General features: G+C 36.8%; 4 protein-coding genes across 4 annotated transcripts; 2 read left to right on the top strand and 2 right to left on the bottom strand.

The window, feature by feature from the left end:
- Nucleotides 1–363: 363 nt before the first annotated feature.
- Nucleotides 364–4948, bottom strand: LOC144439176 (uncharacterized). The gene is made up of 2 exons (XM_078128451.1): nucleotides 4710–4948; nucleotides 364–2511 (listed from the first exon to the last, which is right to left on the bottom strand). The coding sequence occupies exons 1-2, from the start codon at nucleotides 4838–4840 to the stop codon at nucleotides 1410–1412; spliced, it is 1233 nt and encodes a 410-aa protein (XP_077984577.1). The 5' UTR covers nucleotides 4841–4948; the 3' UTR covers nucleotides 364–1409.
- Nucleotides 4949–6382: 1434 nt separating this feature from the next.
- On the top strand, nucleotides 6383–8778 carry LOC144433574 (uncharacterized). The gene is made up of 2 exons (XM_078121893.1): nucleotides 6383–6778; nucleotides 7593–8778. Exons 1-2 carry the CDS (start codon nucleotides 6666–6668, stop codon nucleotides 8776–8778), a joined length of 1299 nt encoding a protein of 432 aa, XP_077978019.1. The 5' UTR covers nucleotides 6383–6665.
- A 988-nt stretch (nucleotides 8779–9766) lies between these two features.
- Nucleotides 9767–12243, top strand: LOC144439766 (uncharacterized). Its single transcript, XM_078129001.1, has 2 exons — nucleotides 9767–9905; nucleotides 10753–12243. Exons 1-2 carry the CDS (start codon nucleotides 9799–9801, stop codon nucleotides 11876–11878), a joined length of 1233 nt encoding a protein of 410 aa, XP_077985127.1. The 5' UTR covers nucleotides 9767–9798; the 3' UTR covers nucleotides 11879–12243.
- Nucleotides 12244–13206: 963 nt separating this feature from the next.
- On the bottom strand, nucleotides 13207–23371 carry LOC144446128 (dihydrolipoyl dehydrogenase, mitochondrial-like). Its single transcript, XM_078135883.1, has 12 exons — nucleotides 23311–23371; nucleotides 22301–22459; nucleotides 20481–20619; nucleotides 19851–19951; nucleotides 19095–19244; nucleotides 18487–18588; nucleotides 17270–17358; nucleotides 16636–16840; nucleotides 16336–16406; nucleotides 15819–16069; nucleotides 15241–15407; nucleotides 13207–14320 (listed from the first exon to the last, which is right to left on the bottom strand). Exons 1-12 carry the CDS (start codon nucleotides 23353–23355, stop codon nucleotides 14255–14257), a joined length of 1545 nt encoding a protein of 514 aa, XP_077992009.1. The 5' UTR covers nucleotides 23356–23371; the 3' UTR covers nucleotides 13207–14254.
- Nucleotides 23372–24363: the final 992 nt, after the last annotated feature.

Raw genomic sequence — 24363 nt, 5'->3', positions numbered from 1 at the left:
CCCCTGACACAATGTGTGTCCTTGGAAACATGGTCACTTGTGAGCTAATGTTCTATTTCGGGATGATCATATTGTAAATTTCTACTCCAGGATGAGGTCATAACACAAAATAATGACGTTCATTAGATATTTACGAATATTCAAAAAGATAAATGGTACTTTTTGAATATTCGTAGTAAAGTACATAATAACGTCATTATTTTGTATCATGATCATTCTCGAATCGAATATGATCACCCTGAAATAGAATACTACCTCACAAGTGACTGTGTATTGCAAGGACTGCAAACGAGGAAAACGTTTCAACTCTCGATCGGTGTTTGGCGACAACCATGCAAAATCATAGCATGACTCTCCTGCAGTACCCAAAGTTTACGAAAATGGCTTTATTTCCTGGCGTGACACTCCCCTTTAAATTACAAGATGACACTATTACCATAATTAGGATCATTGCAAAAAAAACAACAACACCCTAATTAGGTTTGCGGTTATTGAAACCGTCATGGAATAATGAACAACCTAGGCTAATTAACAACTGCATGTAAATTACAGTTTAATATGAGCAAATAAACGGGATATTGTTTTTTTAGGGCGCTCTTCTAAACAGTTGTATATCGACTGAATGCATAGTCACGTGAGCGATTCTTATTTTGCAGCAACATTCTCGTAAGACAGAGAACATGTTTTTGCTGAAGCAACGAAATGATATGCGGTACGTTTCGGACAGTGCCGTAAAGAGACATGTTGTTTAAGACGCTGTGAAGGAAGGAAGGAAGGAAGGAAGGAAGGAAGGAAGGAAGGAAAGGAATCAACTTTATATGGCAGCTGATTAAAAAGCTCTGAACAAAATGCAGAAAATGAACATTGCAGCATATAGATCACACAAACGTTAAAGTGTTTTATTTCAGTACCTTCCTTTATGTGTTGTTTGTTTTGGAAAAAAAAAGGTTAAAAATGGGCAACTTGAAGTCTTTGACCGTTGCTGTCAGATTATATTGACCATGAGAAAGTCTGGTGTGTACAATTTATGCGCTTCCAAATCGTGTGTACCTTTTTGAGCCAAAGTCCGAGAAAATACACTCCTTAATTAGTCCAGTCACATGTGCGTGTGTAAGCTGTAGTACAGTACTATACATTCTCCATGGGTTCTCCAGTCGAGTCGTCGATGTTGTTGTTGGTAGCGCTCAGATTGTTGAGCAAAACGAGTGGGGCACCAACAAATGGATGTACAAGCCCTTTATTACATACTTTGTCTTGGCTTGGACAGTGCCGTAAAGAGGCATGTGGGTTTACGACGATGGTTTTAATTAACTGTAGTCAGTTTGGACGAAAAGACGGAATCTTTCTGGATTCAAGTAAGACAGAAAACGAGCTAGAAAATTACACTTTACACCAACCAATGTGGTTGCTCAGGCTGACTTAAGACTGTGGTCAGAAGAGCTGAGAAGAAAGTCTTTCTGTTGATTGAAAATCTGTTTAAATTTCTTGTAGATTTGTAAGTCGAAATACAGGGCATCGCGTACTTCAGTGTCGGATTCCAACTCCAATATCTGGGTCTGAATAATGCTTGCTTTTGTCTCATTCAGTTGAGCATTTTGCATTTCATAATCTGTTGGTCGCACTAGCATTTTAGAACAGAGGTCGTAGAAAGGTAAGTCATATGTTAACTGGAAAACTTTCAGAGACGTTGGGAAATCCTCGGTTATGCCAATCACGCCAAACCAATTCTCAAGATTTTCAAGAGTATACTGTAATATATCGTTCTTGTCAGTGTCAGTGAGCGCACTTTCTAACAAGACTTTGTGTTGGTACCAGCACGGTAGAGACGACAAGTCGCTGGTATTTGAGTAACTATCCCGATTACGAAGGTTAGCCAGCAACTGCTTCTGTATGTCTGTTGGTTTGCATATTTCCGTTGGTCTGAACAACAGCTGCCTAAAGAAATAACTGCCTTGTTGTATTGCCCACTCCTTCAACGTCATTTCTGTAGCTTCCCCGGCATCACATAGGGGATCTATGGCCGTTTTACAATATTCGTAGCAGGATATTATCCTGTCATAGGGTTCTCTAAGCATAGCAAAATATGAACATTGAGGGTTATCAAAATCGTCACAGATACCAAAAGAACTTTCGCCGACATAACATTTTCGGTGTCCTCGGTGACTGTCGGTCTCACTCATAATATTTCCTGGTCCATTTCTATCAAACACTCCGTAACATCTCGCAAATGTTTTCTCTTGTACCATTTGTTTTAAACACGTCTTAATAGTGCTTCCTCCAGCCTTTTGATTATGTACGAATACAATCGTTGTATTCCTTTTTTCTTCTGGCGTTGATAGCAATGACCTTCGTACCAACTCGTTGGGTGTGAATTGCTTTCTCTCTATCCATGGAAATCGTTCAAATATACCGGCTAGTCTTTTTTGATAATCCGTATCGGTATTTTTCTTGTATTCAGGATAGTTGCCGTGAAATGTCTGTATCTCCGCCCTATCTTCGTCCATGTGCTGCCTGTAAAGACCGAATATCGGATGTGTGTGTGTTAGGAAACCTTAAGTAATTACAGGGGGGCCAGGGGAAATCAGTCCCGGGCCTTTGCGTAAAATGTGACCCTCCCCCGATTCCGTCGTTCTAAAAGGTGAGCCTCCCTCAATTTCCTTTCTCTAAAATACGGCCCTCCCCTGTTAAAATACTTTTAAAACGTGGTTTCAATTTCGTCAGACATGGAAAAGGACACCAGTCCCAGAATCAATGGTTTAAAGGAATTAATCCCCACTACTGCCACAACGTTGAAATTTTAAAAGGCATTGGTTATTTACCCAACTACTACCACCTTAGTATATTTGTAATTGGAGGCACTGCATTAATCAGTAACTGTGTTTGGATCTCATTGGCTGAATTGCAGGCCAGAACCTTAACTCCAAAACATTGGGATGCATGGACACACTCCCAACATTGTCTGGACTGAGGTCAACATTTCTACAACATCATCCCTAATACCTTACCCAACTGTTTCCGTTTTACTCCTGTGAGACCCACTTCTCTCCTTACAACTGACAATTAATTCACTATGCCATATCTTTCTCAGCAGTGATTTGATGGTATGGTCTGATATTATGATACCTAACCCTATCCATAAGACATGATTCAAGGCAGCATTGGGTTGTTCATTACCATGGTTACAAGGATGCCATATTCAAGTGAAACATGTTTTGAGCACCTCATATCCATAGCTAATAACAATGCAATGTACATTGTCAACAATCAAAATGATACTAATTTTTGAGAGGTCCCTTAATGTACATCTACTGGCTACATTGCATGGAGTTTGCATACGATGCGCAGTGATAGGATACCGAAATCACACGTTATAATGCTAAATTAGATAATACAATTTAGTTAAAGTAAAATGTGACCCTCCCCTAATCACATTCTCTAAAATGTGCCCCCCCCTCCAAGAACCGACTTGTTAAAAGTGACGCCCCGCCCTAATTCCCCTGGCCCCCTCTCATTGTAATTACTGAAGGCTCCCTTAGCTCTCCGTAATTGTTCAAATAAAATTAATTTATAGGGAGTGGTCAATTTCTTGTGTTGCGTTTATTTTATTTCGTTTTCTGTTAGTGTGTCAATGGTTTGGAACGTTCATTGGGTGGGACTCCTTCGTCAACAAATAGAGTAATTGGCCATTAAGCGATCATGTATGTTTTAGCAACAAATGTTAATGGTTTGCAACGTCTGTAGGGGTGGGGTGGGTGCCACTTCGTCACAAAATTAAATTTAGTCTCTAAACAACCATGTATGTTTCAGCAACAAATACAACAATATAAAGACGTCAACAACAACAACAACAACAACACAATACAATACAATACAATACAATACAATACAATACAATACAATACAATACAATACAATACAATACAATACAATACAATACAATACAATAATTATGAAAAAACTTATGAATTTTCTACCAATCTGACGATCAGTAAGGTCATCTGGTCGAGTTCTTGGAAACAACAATGTCGTTTTATCAATGGTGCATAATTGCAACCCTTTTCCAAGCCTTCTCTATCTATCGCTGTTACTAGAACGCCATCTTATCTGTGTGGTTGACAATTACAACCTTTTTTCAGAGCCTTCTCTATTGATCTAAATATCAAAGTCCAATTATGATACCTCCATAAATTCCTGTGTTGACATACTTATTTTGTTACTGGTTACTGATAGGTCAGTAGCAGTGTTAACCAACTTATGTGGATGCTAAACATGACAACAGCACATAATATAACAGGATACAACTTACAAAAAATGTATATATGTTTATAAAACGTATATGCTATTCATTTCTCTCCGTTGCCTGGGCGATAGTGACCTTATCAACCTGTCAATTGTCTGTCATCGTCCAACAGTACAGAATACACAGGCTTATACACCGGTTTAATGTCAACCGGATGTAAGAATACACCAGGAATACAATTCCTGGCTCAGAAGAGGCGATCTTCCCCAAAGACAAAGTCAAAAAAACAAGTGACATTTTACGGGATTTAAGGTCAGTATAGGAATCGAGCCGCATTCTACATCATATTTGAATCACATTGGTTTATTAATATCAGCATGAAAAGCTCCAAACGAATTTTGTCGCTGTACGTCTAAATTTTGAATATTTGGAAGTAGATGAATTCAAGGTATATGATATTACAACCTACCGTCGAACCGTGCTTGAAATGTAACGCATGTAAAGACAACAATACAGTACCATGATGGGACACACAACCATCGTTAATGATTTCCGTCCACGCGATAGATCACAGATCTGGAAAGCGGATAGATTCAGCATTTTAACTGTGGGTTATGTCAAGGAACACAACAAAGTCCCTTTTTACCGACACACAATATAACTGATGGCAACTTGAAGGAAAAATAGCCCACCGTTTCCTTGCAAATATTATCGTTGAAGACCAAAAGTATCCCTATGCAAATGTATTGTGACTCGATTTGAATCACAGTTAGGACATCTGTCGACAGTTAATCCGTTATTTCCAAACGTCCATCCTATACCGTGATGTCATAACAACATTGCGTCACAGACAACCATGGTATATTTAAACCGTGTACTCTTCATTCCTACTTTACAGTAAGCAGAAGTGTGTCTGTTTTTACGAAAGACAATTTATACGAGTTTAAATGCTTATATTTATCACAACGACTAGCCCATTTCGCTATGATTACCGTCGCATTAGTACATTTTAACAAATGTCAGCCAAACACACGTGAGTGGATTGACACACACACACACACACACACACACACACACACACACACACACACACACACACACACACACATACATACATACATACATACATACATACATACATACATACATACATACATACACTTGTGTGGTTATTAACGAGCCAGATACTTCCACAGATTAATATGATACTTACAATATCATAAACAGAACAAAGTGTCAACATGAACCTCATCTCTGTCATGGGTCTCATAAACGGAACAGTGTTAATATGAACCTCATCTCTGATATGGGTCTCATAAACGGAACAAACGGTGTCAACATGAACCTCATCTCTGATATGGGCCAAATTTCGCCTATTACTTTTACTAAATCGTCTTCTATATATTTTTCAATGTTATGGTACACAAGTTACAACAGCAGTTTTACAATGTACAAGAAATTGTCACACGGATAGTCATACGAATAACATTATTTCAATTATGATATTTCATGAATGTTAATCTTTTCTGTATATAAGCTTACATCAGTGTGACAGCTGGGATACAAATAAATCGAAATAATAGTCATGATCACATGATTTGTTTTAGTGTCATATGGCTTTGGTCTGCACTGTGTCACGTGGTTTGTTTCAACCAGTGAAACCAGTTATCAACCAGTGATAGTCTCGGTTACCCAGACTCCTCTCGCTTCGGTTTCTGGGTCGGCATGAATTAGAGGCAGAACCAGTGTATTCGCCAAATTTGCATATTAATCGAAATATATCAATATAGGGTTGATACAATGTGACTATTTAAATTGGAGAAAATTTATTGTGATTTTCGTTACATAGGTTAATATTGATATTTATTGATATTGATATTTATTCGCATTAATATCGTTCACATCAGTCATATTTATTAACGTTCATAGGTTTTTGTTTATTTGTTTTTGTTTGTTCATTTCTCTTGAACATTAGGTACCACTGGATTTTAAATGTGTGGTATTAATTCTAATCGTTTCAGTTCTCCCGCCAGTAACAGCTGGGGTATCATAAATAAAATAAAATATTAGTTCTTCGGGATCACATGATTTAGTGTCACATGTTTCGGTCTGTTCTGTGTCACGTGATTTGCCATGGATTAAACAAGAAAGCCCTAAAATTCGATTGTTTTGAACGAGTAACTGGCTAGAAACTCTTCTTTGTCAAAGTGGAGTGTAAAGAGTATTTGTGATGTACAGGTATGTGCCAACCTCTGATGCAACTATCCGTGCATTCTCCATGGGTGTTGTAATCACGGCTAGATCTACAGGATCAAGAAGACAGTAATTATTTCATCCTCGGCTCTAGTAAAACAGAAGCCCGTACCGTCACTCTAGACACAGCCTTTGTTGTTCAAAATTTCGAAGTCGACCTGAACAGCTCGTCATGGTGAACAGAGGTTGGCTTCAACGACATGTGTCGTCATCTGAATCCGCAATATTTGTTGTCGTCTGCTGTTCCATGGTTAGTACATATTTGCTGGTTGCTCACTCGTTCAGGTAAGGAATAGGTTAGCATTTGTCTTTGTTCTTGTTGGCAATAAAGAGTAATCAACAAAGCAATATACATGGGTCTAGAAAATTATTTGCCTCGTGAGTACATCTGCGGTCATCTGTGATGATGGTACACCCACTAGCCGTATATCTGTTGAAACAATGAATTGAAAGTACCGAACCCATTAAAGGAGCTATACAGGGGTTTATCCTCTTTTATCCGTGTGAATACATACATCTGTTGTAATGGTAAACCAACATGACGTGGAGAAATTAATACCTGTATCGATGTACGGAACCCATTGAAGGAGCAAAACATGGAATAACTGACTAGCATAAGTTTTTAAGGTTCTTGTTAGATTTAGACTACTATCAGTGTCTTGTCAGCAGTACGTGTGATAATGCTTGAAGTTCCTTGAATAGTGCAATCAGAGATTTTACTCCACTAAAATACGTACGACTAATACTGCATCCGTACTCGTGTATTTCCCAGTTTGTGTTTTATCGTAATCCTTCGAGGGTCGAATTTGACAGGTATATCACGTAAAAGTTATAACAGAAACGATATTCATTATACTAGTAGCGTGTAGACTGTAAGACCGTTGAGTATAGTATGATCACATTCAAAAAGCGACTGTGACAAATAGAAAGGGGTTCAAATTGTGTGCAACATAATATAAAACCTACCCCAGGAATACGAGGTTAATACAGTGCAGGCTTTGATAAATGTTGACATAGGTATTAATCATTAGAATTACTTCAAAGTCAAATTGATAGATTCTCCTAACAGTCTTGTTTGGGTTTCTCTGGTTACTTTCAGGAACAACATGGATTTGACTAATGCTGAGAGAAGAGTCCAGGGAGACATTGAATCGGTGAACTTTTTAAATGAAACAACCGCTATTGGTGAAAGTCCCCTAATAAAGAAAGTTCAGGATAACGTCTTCAACGGGACAGTTTCTGATAGCCTGATCGATGCTTCGACAGATAGGATGTTAGAGGAAATATTAAACAAGTTCCCATGGATACGACGTAGACGATTCACCCCAAATCACTTTACCTCTCGTCGATATGGTAATACTTCGCCATCTAGAAGTTACAGAAATCATAGTATTGTGTTTTTGCATAATCATAAGTCCGGTGGTACAACTATGAAAATTTGCTTACAACGGATAATACAGGCTAAGTCTTTAGCTCCTTATTATGGATTGTGGGATACCAATGTCGCAAAAGCTATCGAGACCGCTAGGGTACTAGAAAAAAAATCCAGACTGTACGTCACACCTTACGCTTTTGGCATTTGTGATGAGTTGGATGACCCGTATTGCGCTTATTTTACTGTACTTAGGGATCCCTACGAAAGGGTTGTGTCGTCATATGAATACTGTAAGAGATCGCGACCAGATCCACACTGCGCTGCTAGCAATGCTAGAAAGTTGACTCTCAAAGAGTGGGCTGTACACCAGGGAAGTTACTTCTTCCGACAATTACAATTCAATCCATCGGACATATGCTCAGACTTGACGCGTAGGAAGAAAGTTGTCAAACTTATGAAAGAAGATAACTACTATATAGGTAGAAAACGTAACCATCCGCCATGCTGGTTTAGACATAAACTCTTACTGGACAACCTTTTAACTAAGAGTGAAAAACGCGTACTTCTTCAGTTTATGTTGGATAATTTAGACAAGTGGTTTACGGTTATTGGTATCACAGATGAATACGATACGACTCTACAACTACTGCAGACAGTTTTTAAACTACCTTTCTATAGACTCTGTTCAGGATTGGTGGAACAACAGACACAATACAACAAGATGAAACTTACTAAGATATCAAGATTACAAAATATTAAAAAATTGAAGACGGAAATTGAGGATGATCCGGAAGTATTTGATGCTCTCTACTATGATATTATGATATATCAGAAAGCATTAGAAATTTTTAACGTCCAAAAAAGAGTCTATTTTGAAGATGTGATGCGGAATTTACGAAAGACACAATAAATGTTTAAACTTATCAAAAAAAACATATTATGATAAATAAAGTGATTTGAAACACTATTTTTGTGTGCAAGTTTGTCGTAGATGAAAGGTCGAGATATCAGTAAAAAAGTAAATATCGAGCTTACATTGCTGCAATTTTACTTCAGCGAATATGCATAGTATTTTATGAGTATCTTTCATGAAGTAAGGAAAAATGATCAACTATTTCCCAAACATATATATAGTGACGTCAACGGACTAAATATATGGCGTAAAGGGACCAAATGTTTGATTTCCATCCATGCAGTCGTTACAATCGGTTGTTTGTTTGTTTGTTTGTTTGTTTTACCGTGACGTCATTCGGATTACGCTTTGATTGACAAATGAGCATATTGGTCACGTGGTGCCAAGGTGAAATATGTTTTTAGGTACGTAGCTCTTTAGATAGGAAAAGAAACGAATTACAAGTATACTTCAGTGGCAAACAGAATTTTAGTAGACATCATTTAATACCAACAATAAACAAAAATAATAATTTTGCATTTTACCAATAAAATCTATCTCGCACTCCCTGATACGTATACACCAGCTGATACCACGACTTATTTATAATTTCCACAATGTAGAAATCATACTAGTAAAAATCCACTGGTATTACCATGGAGACGGGTCTGTACTTGAGGTGAAAGGTACAAAGTGCATGGATACGGATACTCAAAATTTAAAATATTGTTGTGTTTTCGATGCCTCTCATTTCTAATAATAATATGTGACAATTTCTACATGCATTGCATTATGACGTATGTCGAACGTGACCAGCTTTGCATTATGTCAGTTTCGTTGTACACACAACATTTAGTAATCAGTTCAGTTTTAAATTTAGGCCGCACAAAAAGCTAGCGGGAACGAAAATCTGTGAATGCAGTATTCGATGTTATAAAGGTTTTTGTTGACGAGCTAATTTGCATAATCCTCTCTGTTGCGCGTCAGCTCGGCCCTATCATCTGGATTGGGATGTGAAGAACGAAATGATAGATCAACATGGCGTTTGGAAGATGGAGAAAAACTACCAAATGTATGGTTCTCTTGGTGTTAGCCATTACCTGGTTCTCTCTCGGATTCACGTCATTATTTGAATACACTTGGAGGTAAGACACCGATACACTTGATAAACCATACACGCTACATTTCGTGTAGGGTCTATGGATAAACAAAGATGTGGTTAAAGACAGCTGAGATCGTTACAAACAGTGGGTAAAACTATCGACCATCAAACGTCAGCAGCTGACGAACCAAACTAATGCCCAGAAAAATATCACAAAAAGTTAACATATTATCAATTCAAACTTCAGTAGGACCTATACAAAACCTTTTAAAATAATTTCATGATGTGGAAACAAAATAAATTATGCTATAACAGAAATTCACTTTGACGTTTAGCTTGACAAGGGGAGGATTGCGTTGATATGCTATTCGTGTATAATTCGCCCCAATACAAAAATCCAGACGTATTTATTTCGCACCATTAAATTTCCCTTTACGATTTGTTTGACGGATGGTCAACACGATATTCCAGTACCACAGTTTAACTAAATGTCAGGGAACTTAAAGTCGAAGTGTTCCTTTATCCATATGATGGTTTCAAGTGTTACATGACATTGCAAATAAGTGACGATTTCAACCCACAATTATAACAGCAGTGTTTTGTCCCTAGTAGTTTAGGTACGAGTATCTTAGCTACATCACATTTTGTGGTATATGACAGGTAACGATCATATGTCGAAATAACGGAAATTACAGTCATTCGGTCTTTCAAAATGCCGCTCAAAGTGGTCGATTTTGTCTAGGATTATACAATTTTGGTTCATCGATGTTGACTAATTGCGGAACAGATTACGGAGTCCATCTGTGAATGTCGTCTGCCTTTTTGTGGTAGTTTGATGTATGACTAGACTACGTGTATTTTACTTGTCAATCTCCCATTCATGTTTTCAGGAAACCAACCCATATGACCTATGACGTCAGAAATGAGTTACAAACTTCACAACACGGAAGAAAAAAAATATGGGAAGAACTGCAGGTAGTCGAGAGTGGACAAATGACATCAGTATTGAAAAAATATCCCTGGCTGAAGAGGAAAAACTTTGTGCCAAATTACTACACCAAGCGAGAGTGGGTTGATGCTGCATCTACGTCGGCGAAAGCAGACAGTAATTTCACGATTGTGTTTGTCCACAATCAGAAATCTGGAGGCACCAGCGTGAAAGAGTGTCTAGATAGAATTACTACAAATATGTCACTTCCAAATTATGTCGGTATATATGATGACATTAGGCCTAAACGGACAATTTCGGACATGATTGGTAGATTAGAACTTATGGCAAAGGTAAACGCGCCCAAAATGCCCAGATTCCTCGTGAGTGAGAATACTTTCGGACTGTGTGACGTTTTGGAGGATAGGGCGTGTTCGTATTTTACATTGATGAGGGATCCATACGAGCGAATCGTGTCATCCTATCAATTCTGTAAATATCAGCTAGACGACCCGTTGTGTTGTGCGACTGATGCCAGGTACATGTCTGTAAAAGAATGGGCTCTCCATCAAGGCAGTTACTTCTTCAGACAGTTGCAGTTCAACACTAAAGAACTTTGCTCACCTGAGGCATACCGGGAACTTGTACGACCACGGATGGACCGAGTGGCTTACAAGGGAAGGGATGTCAACAAACCACCGTGTTGGTATCGTCATAAAGTTATATTGGACAGCATGGAAGACAAGGAAAAAGAAACAATCTTAGAGTATATGCTTTCTAATCTGGACACGTGGTTCACAGTTGTTGGAATCACAGAACAGTTTGACGGCTTTCTGAAATTGTTAGAACACACCTATGGACTTCCGTTTCACTCGGAATGTTCAGGCCGTGCTGCCATGGAAACGGAATATTCAACCTGGTTACATGGTAGAACAAGGGCCGAATTGATGAATTTACGCAAGGAAGAACTGAAGGGGGACAAAGATGTGCTGAAGGCTTTATATTACGATGTGAAAATATATGAAAAACTTAAAGAAATATATCAAATCCAAAAAGAACAGTTAGAAGCAGAAGGTACCTGGAAATAAGTCTCAATAAAAGCACACTCTCTGATCAAAGTGGCATTTTACGTTTTTATTTTATTTTCAAAAATCACCGAAATCATGTGTTGATGAGAGACCAATGTCGACTGTAGGAATTCAATTGTGAAGAGTACTGTGACCGTCGACACCAGGAACTGAGTGGTTCCATGTGACCTACAATATGTACCCTCGCCTTGTCTGACACATCTTGGCGTTTCCAGTTGGACCAACATATACTTGATGAAACGAAAGTGTTCATTGTCTTCTTGACAAATACACTGATTGTGAAAGAGCGGATTGAATGTAAAGGAAAAGACAATGAGCGTATAAATCAAATAACTAATTGAAAATTGAACAATGTATTGATGAATGGGTGAATAAAGTTAATTCATTGACCCTCGCAATTAATTTTATCGGTTTTATTTCACTACTACCCTTTACGCATTTATACTGCAAATTCACAACTTTATAGTGCACAGCCATCGTTACCATAGTCTAGTGCTATCCGTGGTATCGAATCTCAAGATCTTTCTGCGATGAAATTTCAAATTCAAATGAAGCCACCTACAGGGTCATTTAACATCATGTCTGTGTTGATCAACCACAGGATTCTCTCCAAATGATAAGTCAGTGTTCACTGGGGCTGTTACATAATGTCCAAATATGGTATATCTGTCAGCTCAGGATGCTGTTTGATATTGTTGTTATTACATCAATCTTACAGTTGGGGGTTTATCGATTTGCATGAACAACTTTTAGTTCACGGTTTCTCGTTGAGCTAGACGGTGTAGCATCTGGACTATCATTACAATGACCCCAGCCATGTGACTTTTCATTCATTATCATATTCATAATTCTGGGCTGTATTGGTTTACCAAAATTCCAAAACAGGACTGTTCTGTCATAGTTTGAGTTATGAAGAATTACTTTGCCAAAGACATTTCTTCTCTGAGCAGCTTTTCTACCCAACATTGGCAAAAGTCAAATTCTCACTTTGCTTTAAAACACAAGACATTTATTCACAGATTAGATTTGACATTAATTTAAGTAGTAAAAGACAAGTAATTTTTTTTATTTCACAACAAAAATTATGAAAAATATGCTCAAGCATGTCCCTATGCCATATTCACGAGTCTTCTTGACCAATCACAGAGTTGCATTTGTAGTGTCTGGTACAATAAGAAAGCCATGTTCCAGAAAACACAAACACAAACATACACATATGTATACGTATCAGGGAGTGCGAGATACAACATATGTGTATGTATGTATGTATGTATGTATGTATGTATGTATGTATGTATGTATGTCGACACCTCATGCTCAACCCTTGTGAAGAGGCAAGACAAAAAGAAAACAGTGATTCAGATTTTGGCAAATGTTTATTTGGAATCAGGATAAATAAAATATACATACATAGCTATCATGTATGTCTAAACCACCAATGAACTCCAAAACTATCTGTATTTGGTACAAACTTGTCTGTTAATTCTTGGAAGCCTGCAAATTATAATTTCATCCTAGTACCAAACTCTCTGATTCTCACAATTAAAACTTTCTAAATCTGTAAAAATCTTCTCTTTTTTTTACAATTGATAAGGATTGGTATACACAGTTAGCCATCTGTACAGATTTGAATTTCTGGGTTTTCAAATTCACAACTTACAGGAGATTTGATCATTCTGTGACATTTTTTTTCTTACTGCAATCTGTATTAGTTTTTTTCTACACACTGTATATTGTTATATCCACAATCAGTCAAACTTAGTTTGTTTTTAAACATTAGGAAAGCATTTTGTATTCCGTTGAGTTGTGGTGTAGTTTGAGAATACAGCACAGTACTGTATAAATTTGCTATGTCTACAGGAGGGCAAAACGTCAATCAAATACAATATATTACAAAAAAAGCAGTTTTGAAACAACAGTAATCTGCACAGGTGGTGTTTTTCAGTCTCAATGGAATCTCATGTTGGATGGAACACAAGGATCATTTTCCAAACGATATCATTATATCTATATTAGTCACTCGTAAGGCTTAACACGCCAGATTTATAACTATAAATCACGTCTTTCAATTTTTTTTACCACAAATGGAACAATTAAAGTTACCTTGTGTTAATGAACTCCAACAAGTGTAAGCTTCACGACCTTATGACCTTTCCCATCAACACTAACACATCGATGCAGCAAATGTTACTACCGTCTGATTTCATCCTACCCGGTTCCTTGTTACAATGCAATGCACTGATTCAAATGAATGTGACAAATTTACACTGTGATGGGTGTGACCAGTCTTACTTTCATTCATTGCATGGTGGTTACTGTACAAAGTGGCAAGCATTTGGAAAATGTTCCTGGACCATAAAAAGTATGTTAGTAAATCTAGAAGTTGATTGGTTTCCCTAACCATGCTGCAAGATTTGCCTCCTTGAATGCTTCTGAATGGGTCTGTAAAACAATCAAAAATGAAAATGATAAAAATCAAATGCAAAGTTTTTCACAGCAAAATACCACTGCAATTTATCCCAAGACATGTATTAGTGTGCAATGTAGAGTACGACAATTTTGGTATTTATTTCTGTTCAAATGACATAACCACAAATCCTGGAAACAGTTGTTTACTCGGTATGCATTTTAGTATTTGTCATGGTAACGAGTGAATCTATGAGTACAGCTTCTGTATAATTTATTGACAAGCTGACTGGGCTTTCATGTTATACATGTATTTTGAAACACAGTACTGTGTGTTTCGCAGTGACAAGTCCAAGAACTGTAGAGATCTAAGTTCAATGTTTTACATAAACAAAATAATTATCATAAACATTTCAGCTAAATCAACTGAACGAAATGATACTACCTGTAGTAAGGAAATACAAGGTGCATTAGTGGTGAGTCATATTTCCTACTAACATTACACCTTCCTTTGTGATAATGATTTGACTCTCTCCTGACTGTTTTCTGTATCCTTATTTTCATATTTATTGTACAATGAGGCCAGTGGCCTAATGTACTGAATAAACTTCAGATAATGACTTGACAGTGTTCATTATACACACCTCCATCTGAATATTTTATTTTCATATATATTAAACTTGCATTCACACTCAAACCTGGTCACATTGGTCAGATGGTATTATGATAAGTGTAGCCCTAGAAGAGTGACATTTTTTGCCAGCAATAAGCACTTTTAGGTCACATTTGTAACTTTCAGGCAGAAATCTGATGTCCCTATATCTATATACTAGTATTACATCAATAATGTACCTCTTGAACATGATAAATACACAGCTAAGCAGAAATCAAAAGTCTGAAATGATGACAAAGTGATCTGACAATAATAGTAAATTGAGAGTGAAAGTTGTACTCACTGGATGTGCATGACACACTCTAGCTACATCTTCACATGATGCCCCGTATTCCATAGCTAATGCTGCTTCATTAATCATCTCACCAGCAACAGCACCAATGATGGAAGCACCAAGCATTCTGTCTGTTTCTTTATCACTCAGAATCTTCACAAGACCATCAGTGTCCGCTGTCAGACAAATCAACATAACCAACATTACTACACAAACACGCCAGCGTTTCAGTCCCTTCATTTGTTTTGTCCAAGAAGCAAGTCACTACTTGCTCTTAGTCCCAGGGTAATTTGTATATTCTTAGTTTAGATAAATTTTACAGAGAAATGCCTATATTTCAAATCCTTACGTGATACATCATTGTTTAAAATCAAACAGAAACAGCAAGAACATAGAACTGTTGGTTAATTGTACAATCTCTATAATATATTTATATTCAGGCTGTATGGACGTGAAACAAAATTTTAGTTCAATGGTTCTCTGAAACAAAACTTTTAGTTCAATGGTTCTGTGAAACAAACTGTTTCTTCGATGACATTTCTAGATATGGTGGGAAGAGAATACTTTAAACTCAATGTTAACCTTACCAATTGTTTTGGCCCTGCTGTTAGCGGCAAATGGAAATTTGCCAACATTGTACTTGACCCCTTCTTCTTTCAGTTGTTCTTCACTCTTACCAACCCATGCGACTTCCGGATGAGTGTAGATAACAGATGGTACACAGTTATAATCAATATGTACTGGACCTCCTGATATGCCTTCAACACAGATAATACCTTCATCTTCAGCCTTGTGAGCTAACATTGGACCCTGGACACAGTCACCGATGGCAAATACACTTTATTCACGAAGAGAGAGAGATGCAAGTGATAGAATGGGTTTTAATTTCTGAAATGTATGGCGAATGATGTTAAACGCACACATATACACATGCACTAGGACAGACCCTAGTGCAGTATCCCCCCCCCCTCCTTTTGTGGTGCACTGGGCAATAAAAATCTGTTGAATGCAGTTAGGTACTCAAAGACAGACAGACACTCTATAAGTCTTTTTTTCTTCCACTTCTAACAGGTGACAACAAGTACTTCTTAAATGCAAACGTACCTGGGTACTTTGGTTTGAAATCTGTCATTGATGGGAATTCTACCCCTGTTATCGGTTTCAATTCCAATGTCCTAAAGTTCCAAAGAAAGAAAACGTTAAAACACTATGCTGTGTTGTTGCCATGGTTACATCAAGTTCAGAACCTTCTTCATTATCATCAAGACTTAACAACTAGAATTCATGACAAAACTCATGATTAAATAGAGGAAGTAATGTGAATTTTATGAGATTTATCATTCACAGTAACCTGGACATAAAACACTGTACATCAATAATAGGACACATTATCTAGTTATTTACCTCTAAGCCTAAGTTCTCTGTATATGGCCTCCTACCAATGCATACTAGTAAAACATCACAGTCAATTTCTTCTGTTTTGCTGGAATCTTTAACAGATTCAGTGGACACTTTCACTTTACCATCACTAGATTTAGTAGCACCAGTCACTTTGGTATTGAGCTTGAACTTCATTCCTTGCTTCTGTAGAATTCGCTGAAAATTTTTACTGTTGATGAAAACAAGTAATACAAGATAAGCATGTTCACATATCACATGATATAAGTATATGTATGCTGTCAATATTCAATACTGTAAATTCAAACAAAACCATATATGTCTGCATGCACGCATGTTTGTCTGTACATATACATCATTTACATGTCACTTTCTTTCCCCAATTTCCCTTCATTATGTATGTGTGTGTGTGTGTGTGTGTGTGTGTGTGTGTGTGTGGTGTGTGCATGCGTGTGCTTGTATGTATGTATGTATGTATGTATGTATGTATGTATGTATGTATGTCTGTCTGTCTGTCTGTCTGTCTGTCTGTCTGTCTGTCTGTATGTCTGTCTGTCTGTCTGTCTGTCTGTCTGTACATATGTAATTATAAAATATGGTATAACCTATAATAGAGACAAGGTAACTTTAATTGTTTTACCTGATTTCCATATCAATACCCAGTCCACCTACATGGCCAAGGAATTCAACTGCAGTCACTTTAGCTCCTAGACGAGACCATACTGAGCCCTATAGAGAAAGAGTATTATCAATACCATCATACAATTGACAAATACCCTTAGAACAAGTTGTCAAGATAATGTTTACAGGATTCATTCCATGCAAAGTATATATCTTAGTTAAATGGTAAACTTATCATACACTTATAATAAATCTTTTGAAAAAACACACTGTGCAAACATCACCTCTAGGAAGCCATTGACTCTGCCTCGAGAGCTGTTGAATTCATGTCAAAGTTTTTTATGATGTTTCCCCTTTCATGTATAACTGAATATGTACATTCTTTTCTCATATTTTTGTTAGTGCAAGATTCAATATTTCATGAAAATCATCACATATGTCATGACTTCTAATACAGCCATTTGTGAAGGATTGGAGCATATAGAGAGGATTTGTGAACTGTGAGAATCTTGTTCTATAGTGGACGAGTTTCATTTTCTTTTTGAATGCTCAATTTATCAAAGACATAGGGAAAAATTAATACCACAGAGGGTATTTCGATATCCAAATCAACAGTCTTTGGTCATCTTTTTCAAGTAGAGATGTTACAATTATATGTAACCTCGCAAAATTTGTCTAATAGCATTTTTATTGAGGAATCAAGCTGTCTCAGGGATGTGTAATAGTTAAATTTTCCTTTGAGTGGCTGATTTATTCATTTATTTGATATGTATCTTTTTCCTTGCTATAAGTCGGTGGCCAAAGGCAATAAAGCATATATACATTTCAGGTCTTAATTATCATTTGCTTCTGTCTGAACAAGAGTTTGTCAATAGCAAAACTCCTTGTAAAATATTCTGTGACTATGCTAACACTAGGTGACAAATCAATCTACAAAAGAATCCCTTCTGATATATAAATACATACTATACTCAGCGTGTCTGTCAGTGTGTATCAAGTGCGATATAATGTATTTAAAGGTCATAATTGATATTTTTAGACAAGAGATTAGTCATCTCTTGTTGACGACATCAAAGCATTTGTAAAAGGTCAGGTATTTAAACTGCTGTCCAGACAGAAAGTAAAGGGATTGTGAGCGGCAACGGTTGTCCACAAATATTCTCTGTGCAAGTAGTTATGCCATGCCATTTCTACTGTAGAGGGTTAAACATCTCATAGAAAGGTCAGTAAACTCACCAATTCTACACCAATTACACCAGCTCCAATGATAACCATGTGTTCTGGCACTTTTTCCAATGAAAGAGCACCAGTTGAAGATATGATCTGTGTTTCATCAATCTAGTAGAATGATAAACACAGTGAGATTCATTATTCATAATATCATACACCCAGTATCTCCTTCCTATATATTTAAATGGTGTGTGTGTGCATTGAAACAGTGCAATCATTTTCCATATCACGCCCTGGTACACTTTGCCCAAATGTGGTAAGTGACGCACTTGTTGATAGTTGTTTGCTAAGTGATTCAGTTTTGATTTTTTTCTCATTACCTTTATATTATTGAGCACAAAATAATGTTCCATTTTCAATTTATTTAAATGATTTAAATGATGTTTCCATGCCACTACATAGGGTATGTGATAAAACTTAAATGCCTCGGATATGGGTGTGCAGATGGCTTATTGGCACTCCTAAAGTCGGGCCCTGTTGCCATACAACTTTGGTCTGCAAAACCCATATCTGGGCCACAAAGATCAATATGTGTGTCGATATCAATAGGTCAATAATATGCATAATAATATGAATAGGTTTATTCAGTCTGACAAGATAGTTTACAGGCTTACCTCAATACCTGGAAATGGTGTAACTTCAGATCCTGTAGCTATAAGAATATTCTTAGCTTTGACAACCTCCTTTACTTGGTGTCCCTGTGTATCAAATACTGCTACTTCATTGGGACCTGTTATTTTACCAAAACCTTGATGGTGGGTCACCTACAGATAACAGCCACAAAAATACATCAAAATCTCTATCTACAATAACTAAATCATCTTTCTACCAAGGGGTAGTTGTTGACCAAAACAGAATTAACATTTCACTTGTCATTTTGTAATTTTAATAAAGTGTACCCTTGTGTATCCTAAGCTTTCTTTTTTAAAAGATTACAACCAAATTGTTTTCTTCCCTGTTTCATATTTCTCCTGTCTTGTTTATACTATTCTGCTTTTGAATGAGAATACTTGAAAAGGATGTTGTTGAATTGCCAATGTATGGTTAAACCATACAATTTTCTTGTGACAGTGTTTCTGCCAAAGTTCAAGAACCCTGGTAGCAGAGCCTGGGAAGGAAATCATGTATAACTTACATAAATTTTCACATCTTGTACCAAATAATTTTGCTGGCAAACACCAGTAAAATAGCTGGAGAAACCAGGTACACTTAGTTATACACTGCCCTCAGCAAAAATACTGTGCTAAAACTATGACATCTATAAGATAGATTTAATATACAATCCATTTATTTATTCTTTTTCAAAATCTTTTCCTAGATATGTTTCTGATACCGAAATGATTCTACATGTATTAGTAAGAACAACTTACTTTGTTTTGTTTGAATAGATGGGCAATGCCACCAGTTAATGCTTTGACGGCTCCTGTCTTTTGTTGCATCATCTTCTCTAAATTCAATGTCAAATTTTCAACTGTAACAAAACATACAAACAAACAAACACGTCATTAATGTATCTGAAAAACTTATGGAGAAAGTTAGTATCATTACAATTCTGAACACTTCTATCTTTACTGTGTTTTCTTTTCTTACGTGATTTTGTGTGATTATATGCATGACACAGGCCAATGACAAATCTAATTCACAGTCTCAAAAGCACAGTTCATTACATTGTATTGTGATAAACATATTTTTATACCAAACACATCAATCAATCAATCAAACAAACAAACAAACAAACTAACTAACAAACATATAAACGCCAACTTCTGAACACACTTTAATTAAGCTGTTCTCAACAGATGAGTATTCAGTTCCATTTTGAAAGAATCAAGGTTGGAGGTGTGACAGATGTTGAAAGTGGAAGTTGACAATATCCTGTTAATCCTCTTTCTCCCAAACTTGTACTTAATAGTTGTGTACAAACAAATACCCTCTAAGGGGAAAGAGGATTAACCTTGACATTGGCATTGAATCTTTCAAATTTATGTAAAACTACTTACTTTCGATTCCCCTATTTTTGAAATCTCCTTTATGGACTAAATGGTAAAAATGTGAATTATTCAATAAAGCTTTGGAAGGGATACATCCCACATTAAGACAAGTGCCTCCTAGTGTCGCATTCTTCTCTACACATACTGTCTGCAATACAAAAAAAAAACATTCAACATTAATATTCTTAGCACAAATTCTTTACATCTGCCAGTTCCTTTAAAGTCGACATGATGAATTCACCATATTCCAACAAGTAGCTACAACCTAAATATCACAATTTTATAGCATGCATAAGCCAAAAATATGAACTCTATACTCTGTTTGTTCTATATCATGACAACGTGTCTCCATGCTATGACAATACGTGTCTATGTCACTGGTTCTGCTATGTTTGAAATATGAGTCAAAACGTTCAAAACTGCCATTGTTATTCTCCAATATTTTTCTTCATTCAGCTGGAAAATACTTGTGACCCAAGGTTGTCACTACTTGTCTAGCGACTCGTAGTGACAAAGGCCCCTTAGGTCTCTCGTATTTTCCTTGGCTGAACAAAGAAAAATGTTGGGAGTAACATCTCTAATTGTACATAAATATCAACGTGGTGTTAACAACTGTTACACAATAGTATAAAAGTTTATTTTAAAGGATGTGGAACTGATTATAGTGAACCTAACATTACATGTGGCATAAGTTAAAGTACAACACTGTCTAAGAAATTTTCATGAAATATAGCTCTACCTATAAAAACAAGTGTTTCCAACTAAATTAAACCAAAGCTTAACAGGCAATCAAGCTTCATAAAGTTGTTTTTAACTTGTAAATTTGACTTTCCAACACTATAGTTTTCATTTGTAATTAATACCATCTGTGTTGGCATTTTGGGGTGTAAACAGGACAATTTTGTGAACACTGCATAGGTGCTCAGTTTGCAGACTGTAAAGTGACTACACACTAGTCATGGCTTTCAGTGAGTTGAACAATATTGCATTAACCTCCATAACAGAAGTATTTCAAAACATGTTACTAGAATTTACTGTTACTTCAAAAGACAAATATATGATATACATCAGTGTTCTCCCTCAAATCTTTTCCCCAAAGGGTGTCAGTGATCAATAATTCATTCTGTACTTGCTGCAGTTATAGACAAGGCAGGGAGAATCTTTGGGATTTGTTGATGTTTTGGTACCATGTTTGCATAAAATGTGACAGGATATTTGTTACATCCAGTGTGGTATACTAGAGACGTGTCCTTGGTTTTCTAATCTAACAATCCTATACCAATGACAAGCTCTATATCCTGTTTAGCACTGATATCTGTTCTAAATTTAAATTACCACCAAGAGCTGTAAATAACATCCAATTAGAGTTAAAATAAACTGGTGACGTTATCCTGTCTACACATGACTTAGATTTGAACTGGAGGGGGGAGTTACACAGTAAACATAACCACTTGAATGAAGTAGCCAGGTACCAAGAAGAGTGTGTCAATGTGTGATGGATTACTACTTACATGCCCTGTTTGTTAACATTATTCACCCTACCTGTATTGTATGGCTTCCCATGGGCCCAACTTTATGTGTAGTCAAGAAAACTGATTGAGAAACGCATTGAGCTTGTAATTGGTATCATCAGGATCATCAGATTTGAAAGTCAAAGACAAGTCTCTGGTCTAATCCATAGGTTGCTCAGAAATCATAATCTAGACCACCACCTTAGTGCCTTAATTACTTTGTCCGAGAGGATACTATATGGAAGACCAGGATTTAAAGAACTATGAAAAGGAACCTTGTGTAGAAGTGGGTGTCAATAGATTTCTAGCATTACAAACCTTCATGCCCAGCTGGGCTGCTTTAATTGCTGCAACATATCCTCCAGGTCCTGATCCTATCACACACAAATCAGCTTCATCTTTTACTTCAGAAAATAGCCTATTGTTAATTACTGTACATAATGGCAGCTGTCGATTGAAAAGATTATTGCGACTTGCCTGGAATAGAACATATAAGAGGCATATGTTTTGGGGATGAAATTTTCTAGGTAAATCTGCTAAATCTGCCAATAATGTTTCAATCATTCCTAAATTTTTTCTCTCTGTTGTAGTTTTGGGTAATTGATACAGGGAGCAAGATTTGCTTTCCTAAAACAAACCTAGGAGTTTTGTTGCCGAGAGAATTTATCCTTTTTATCATAATCATGGATCCCTGAAAGTGCATGTGATCATGGTGGAGGTGGAATGCGAGTGAGGTGATATACCATGAAAATAATCACAACTTATGATACAATTACCGACAACAATTCTATGTACCGAAAAGCATTTGATATCCTGTCTCATTTACAAACTAAAAATGAAGTAATTCTTGGAGATACTATACTATCTATATAGATAGATGTGCGTGCAATATAACACATAAATAAAACTGAGGTCAAAGGGGGTCACTCCATTACATTGCCGGGGTTGATACTAAACTAAGTCCATGATGATGATGATGATGATGATCAAAAGGATAACCGCAAGAACTTTGAAGATAGTTTGAATCAATGAACATGACCCGAATGGATCTCCTGTGGTTTTCTTGAGGCCCTGTCTTTCCGCAATAACTTATTCGCGATCAGGGGTTTCTCCACGTGAGAAAACAAACAACACGCAACAAATGATAAAGTGACAGGGATTCGGATAGGAAGCCCTCGAAGGACCGGAAGAGTTTGTAGGTCGCTCACTTGTTCAGCGATATATCAGTCAGTTAAATAACTTAATTAATGACCTTTGTGGCTCACTTTAGGTGATGAAACATTAGACCAGTTTATCCAATTTGGCAAGATGTGAAAAAAGATACTCACGCGAGCTAAATGTGCAGAAACCCGGCTCCAACTTGCAAGCGACATCTTTCCAATATGGCGGCTACGATTAAACGCATGCGTGTGAGCTGTACGCTAGAGTAGCTCGCTAGAGGGCGGTATAATCAAGGATAGTTCCGAGATTGTTGTCATGATTAATGTGTGTTGTGCGCATTGGGGCGTGTAATATTTCCTAGATTGTTGTTTTCCTGGTCTACAGACCAAATGTAACAACCTTTTGACTATATATTCCTATCTGTAAGGAAATAAAATTGACGGTTACGTCACTTGACTTGCCTCTGACATGCAGAGGATTTTATACAGCGCTCGCTTATTCATGTATTGTAAAACTAAAAGGTCATTTTTCTCTTTACAAAAGCAGTTTTTTGCCTCCAGAGATAGTGTATAACTTTAGTTGGCACCTATTCTTTATGCAGGTATGTTTTTGTTAAGCAAATGTGCATGTTTTGTTCATATTTGAAAGGTTAACGAAAGAAGATGTCCGCGCTTCTCTCTTTACCTTACCATGCTTACATGTAGGAATATATAGTCAAAGGGTTGTTATACTCTGTAGACCAACAAGCAAACAACAATCTATGAAATATTACACACCCCTATGGTTGTGCGTTGTGAGTGTGTGGTCGGCATAGTCATGGTTTTTCAGAGCAAAGTCATGAACTGGACAGGACAAAAAAGCATCACAGACTGGATCTCACTTGAAAAGTTGTTTCCATTATATTAAATGTTGTTTGTTTGTTTGTTTGTTTGTTTGTTTGTTTGTTTGTTTGTTTGTTTTGTTTGTTTGTTTGTTTGTTTGTTTGTTTGTTTGTTTGTTTGTTTGGTTGGTTGGTTGGTTGGTTGGTTGTTTGTTTGGTTGTTTGTTTGTTTGTTTTTTGTTACTTTGTTTATTTTTATTTATTTATTTATTCAATAAAGTGAGCAGTGACATCAGTCAGGAAGTCCACACAGGTGACAACACCTATAAACGTGAACCCATAGTACCCTCGTGTTAATAATATAAAGTAAAGGGAAATAGGCTCTCAATAAATGAATTAC

The sequence above is a fragment of the Glandiceps talaboti genome, chromosome 1, assembly GCF_964340395.1.
Source record: "Glandiceps talaboti chromosome 1, keGlaTala1.1, whole genome shotgun sequence".
NCBI classification, from domain to species: domain Eukaryota; kingdom Metazoa; phylum Hemichordata; class Enteropneusta; family Spengelidae; genus Glandiceps; species Glandiceps talaboti.
Note: the sequence above shows the minus strand (reverse complement) of the source record. Positions and strands in the feature narration are given on the sequence as shown.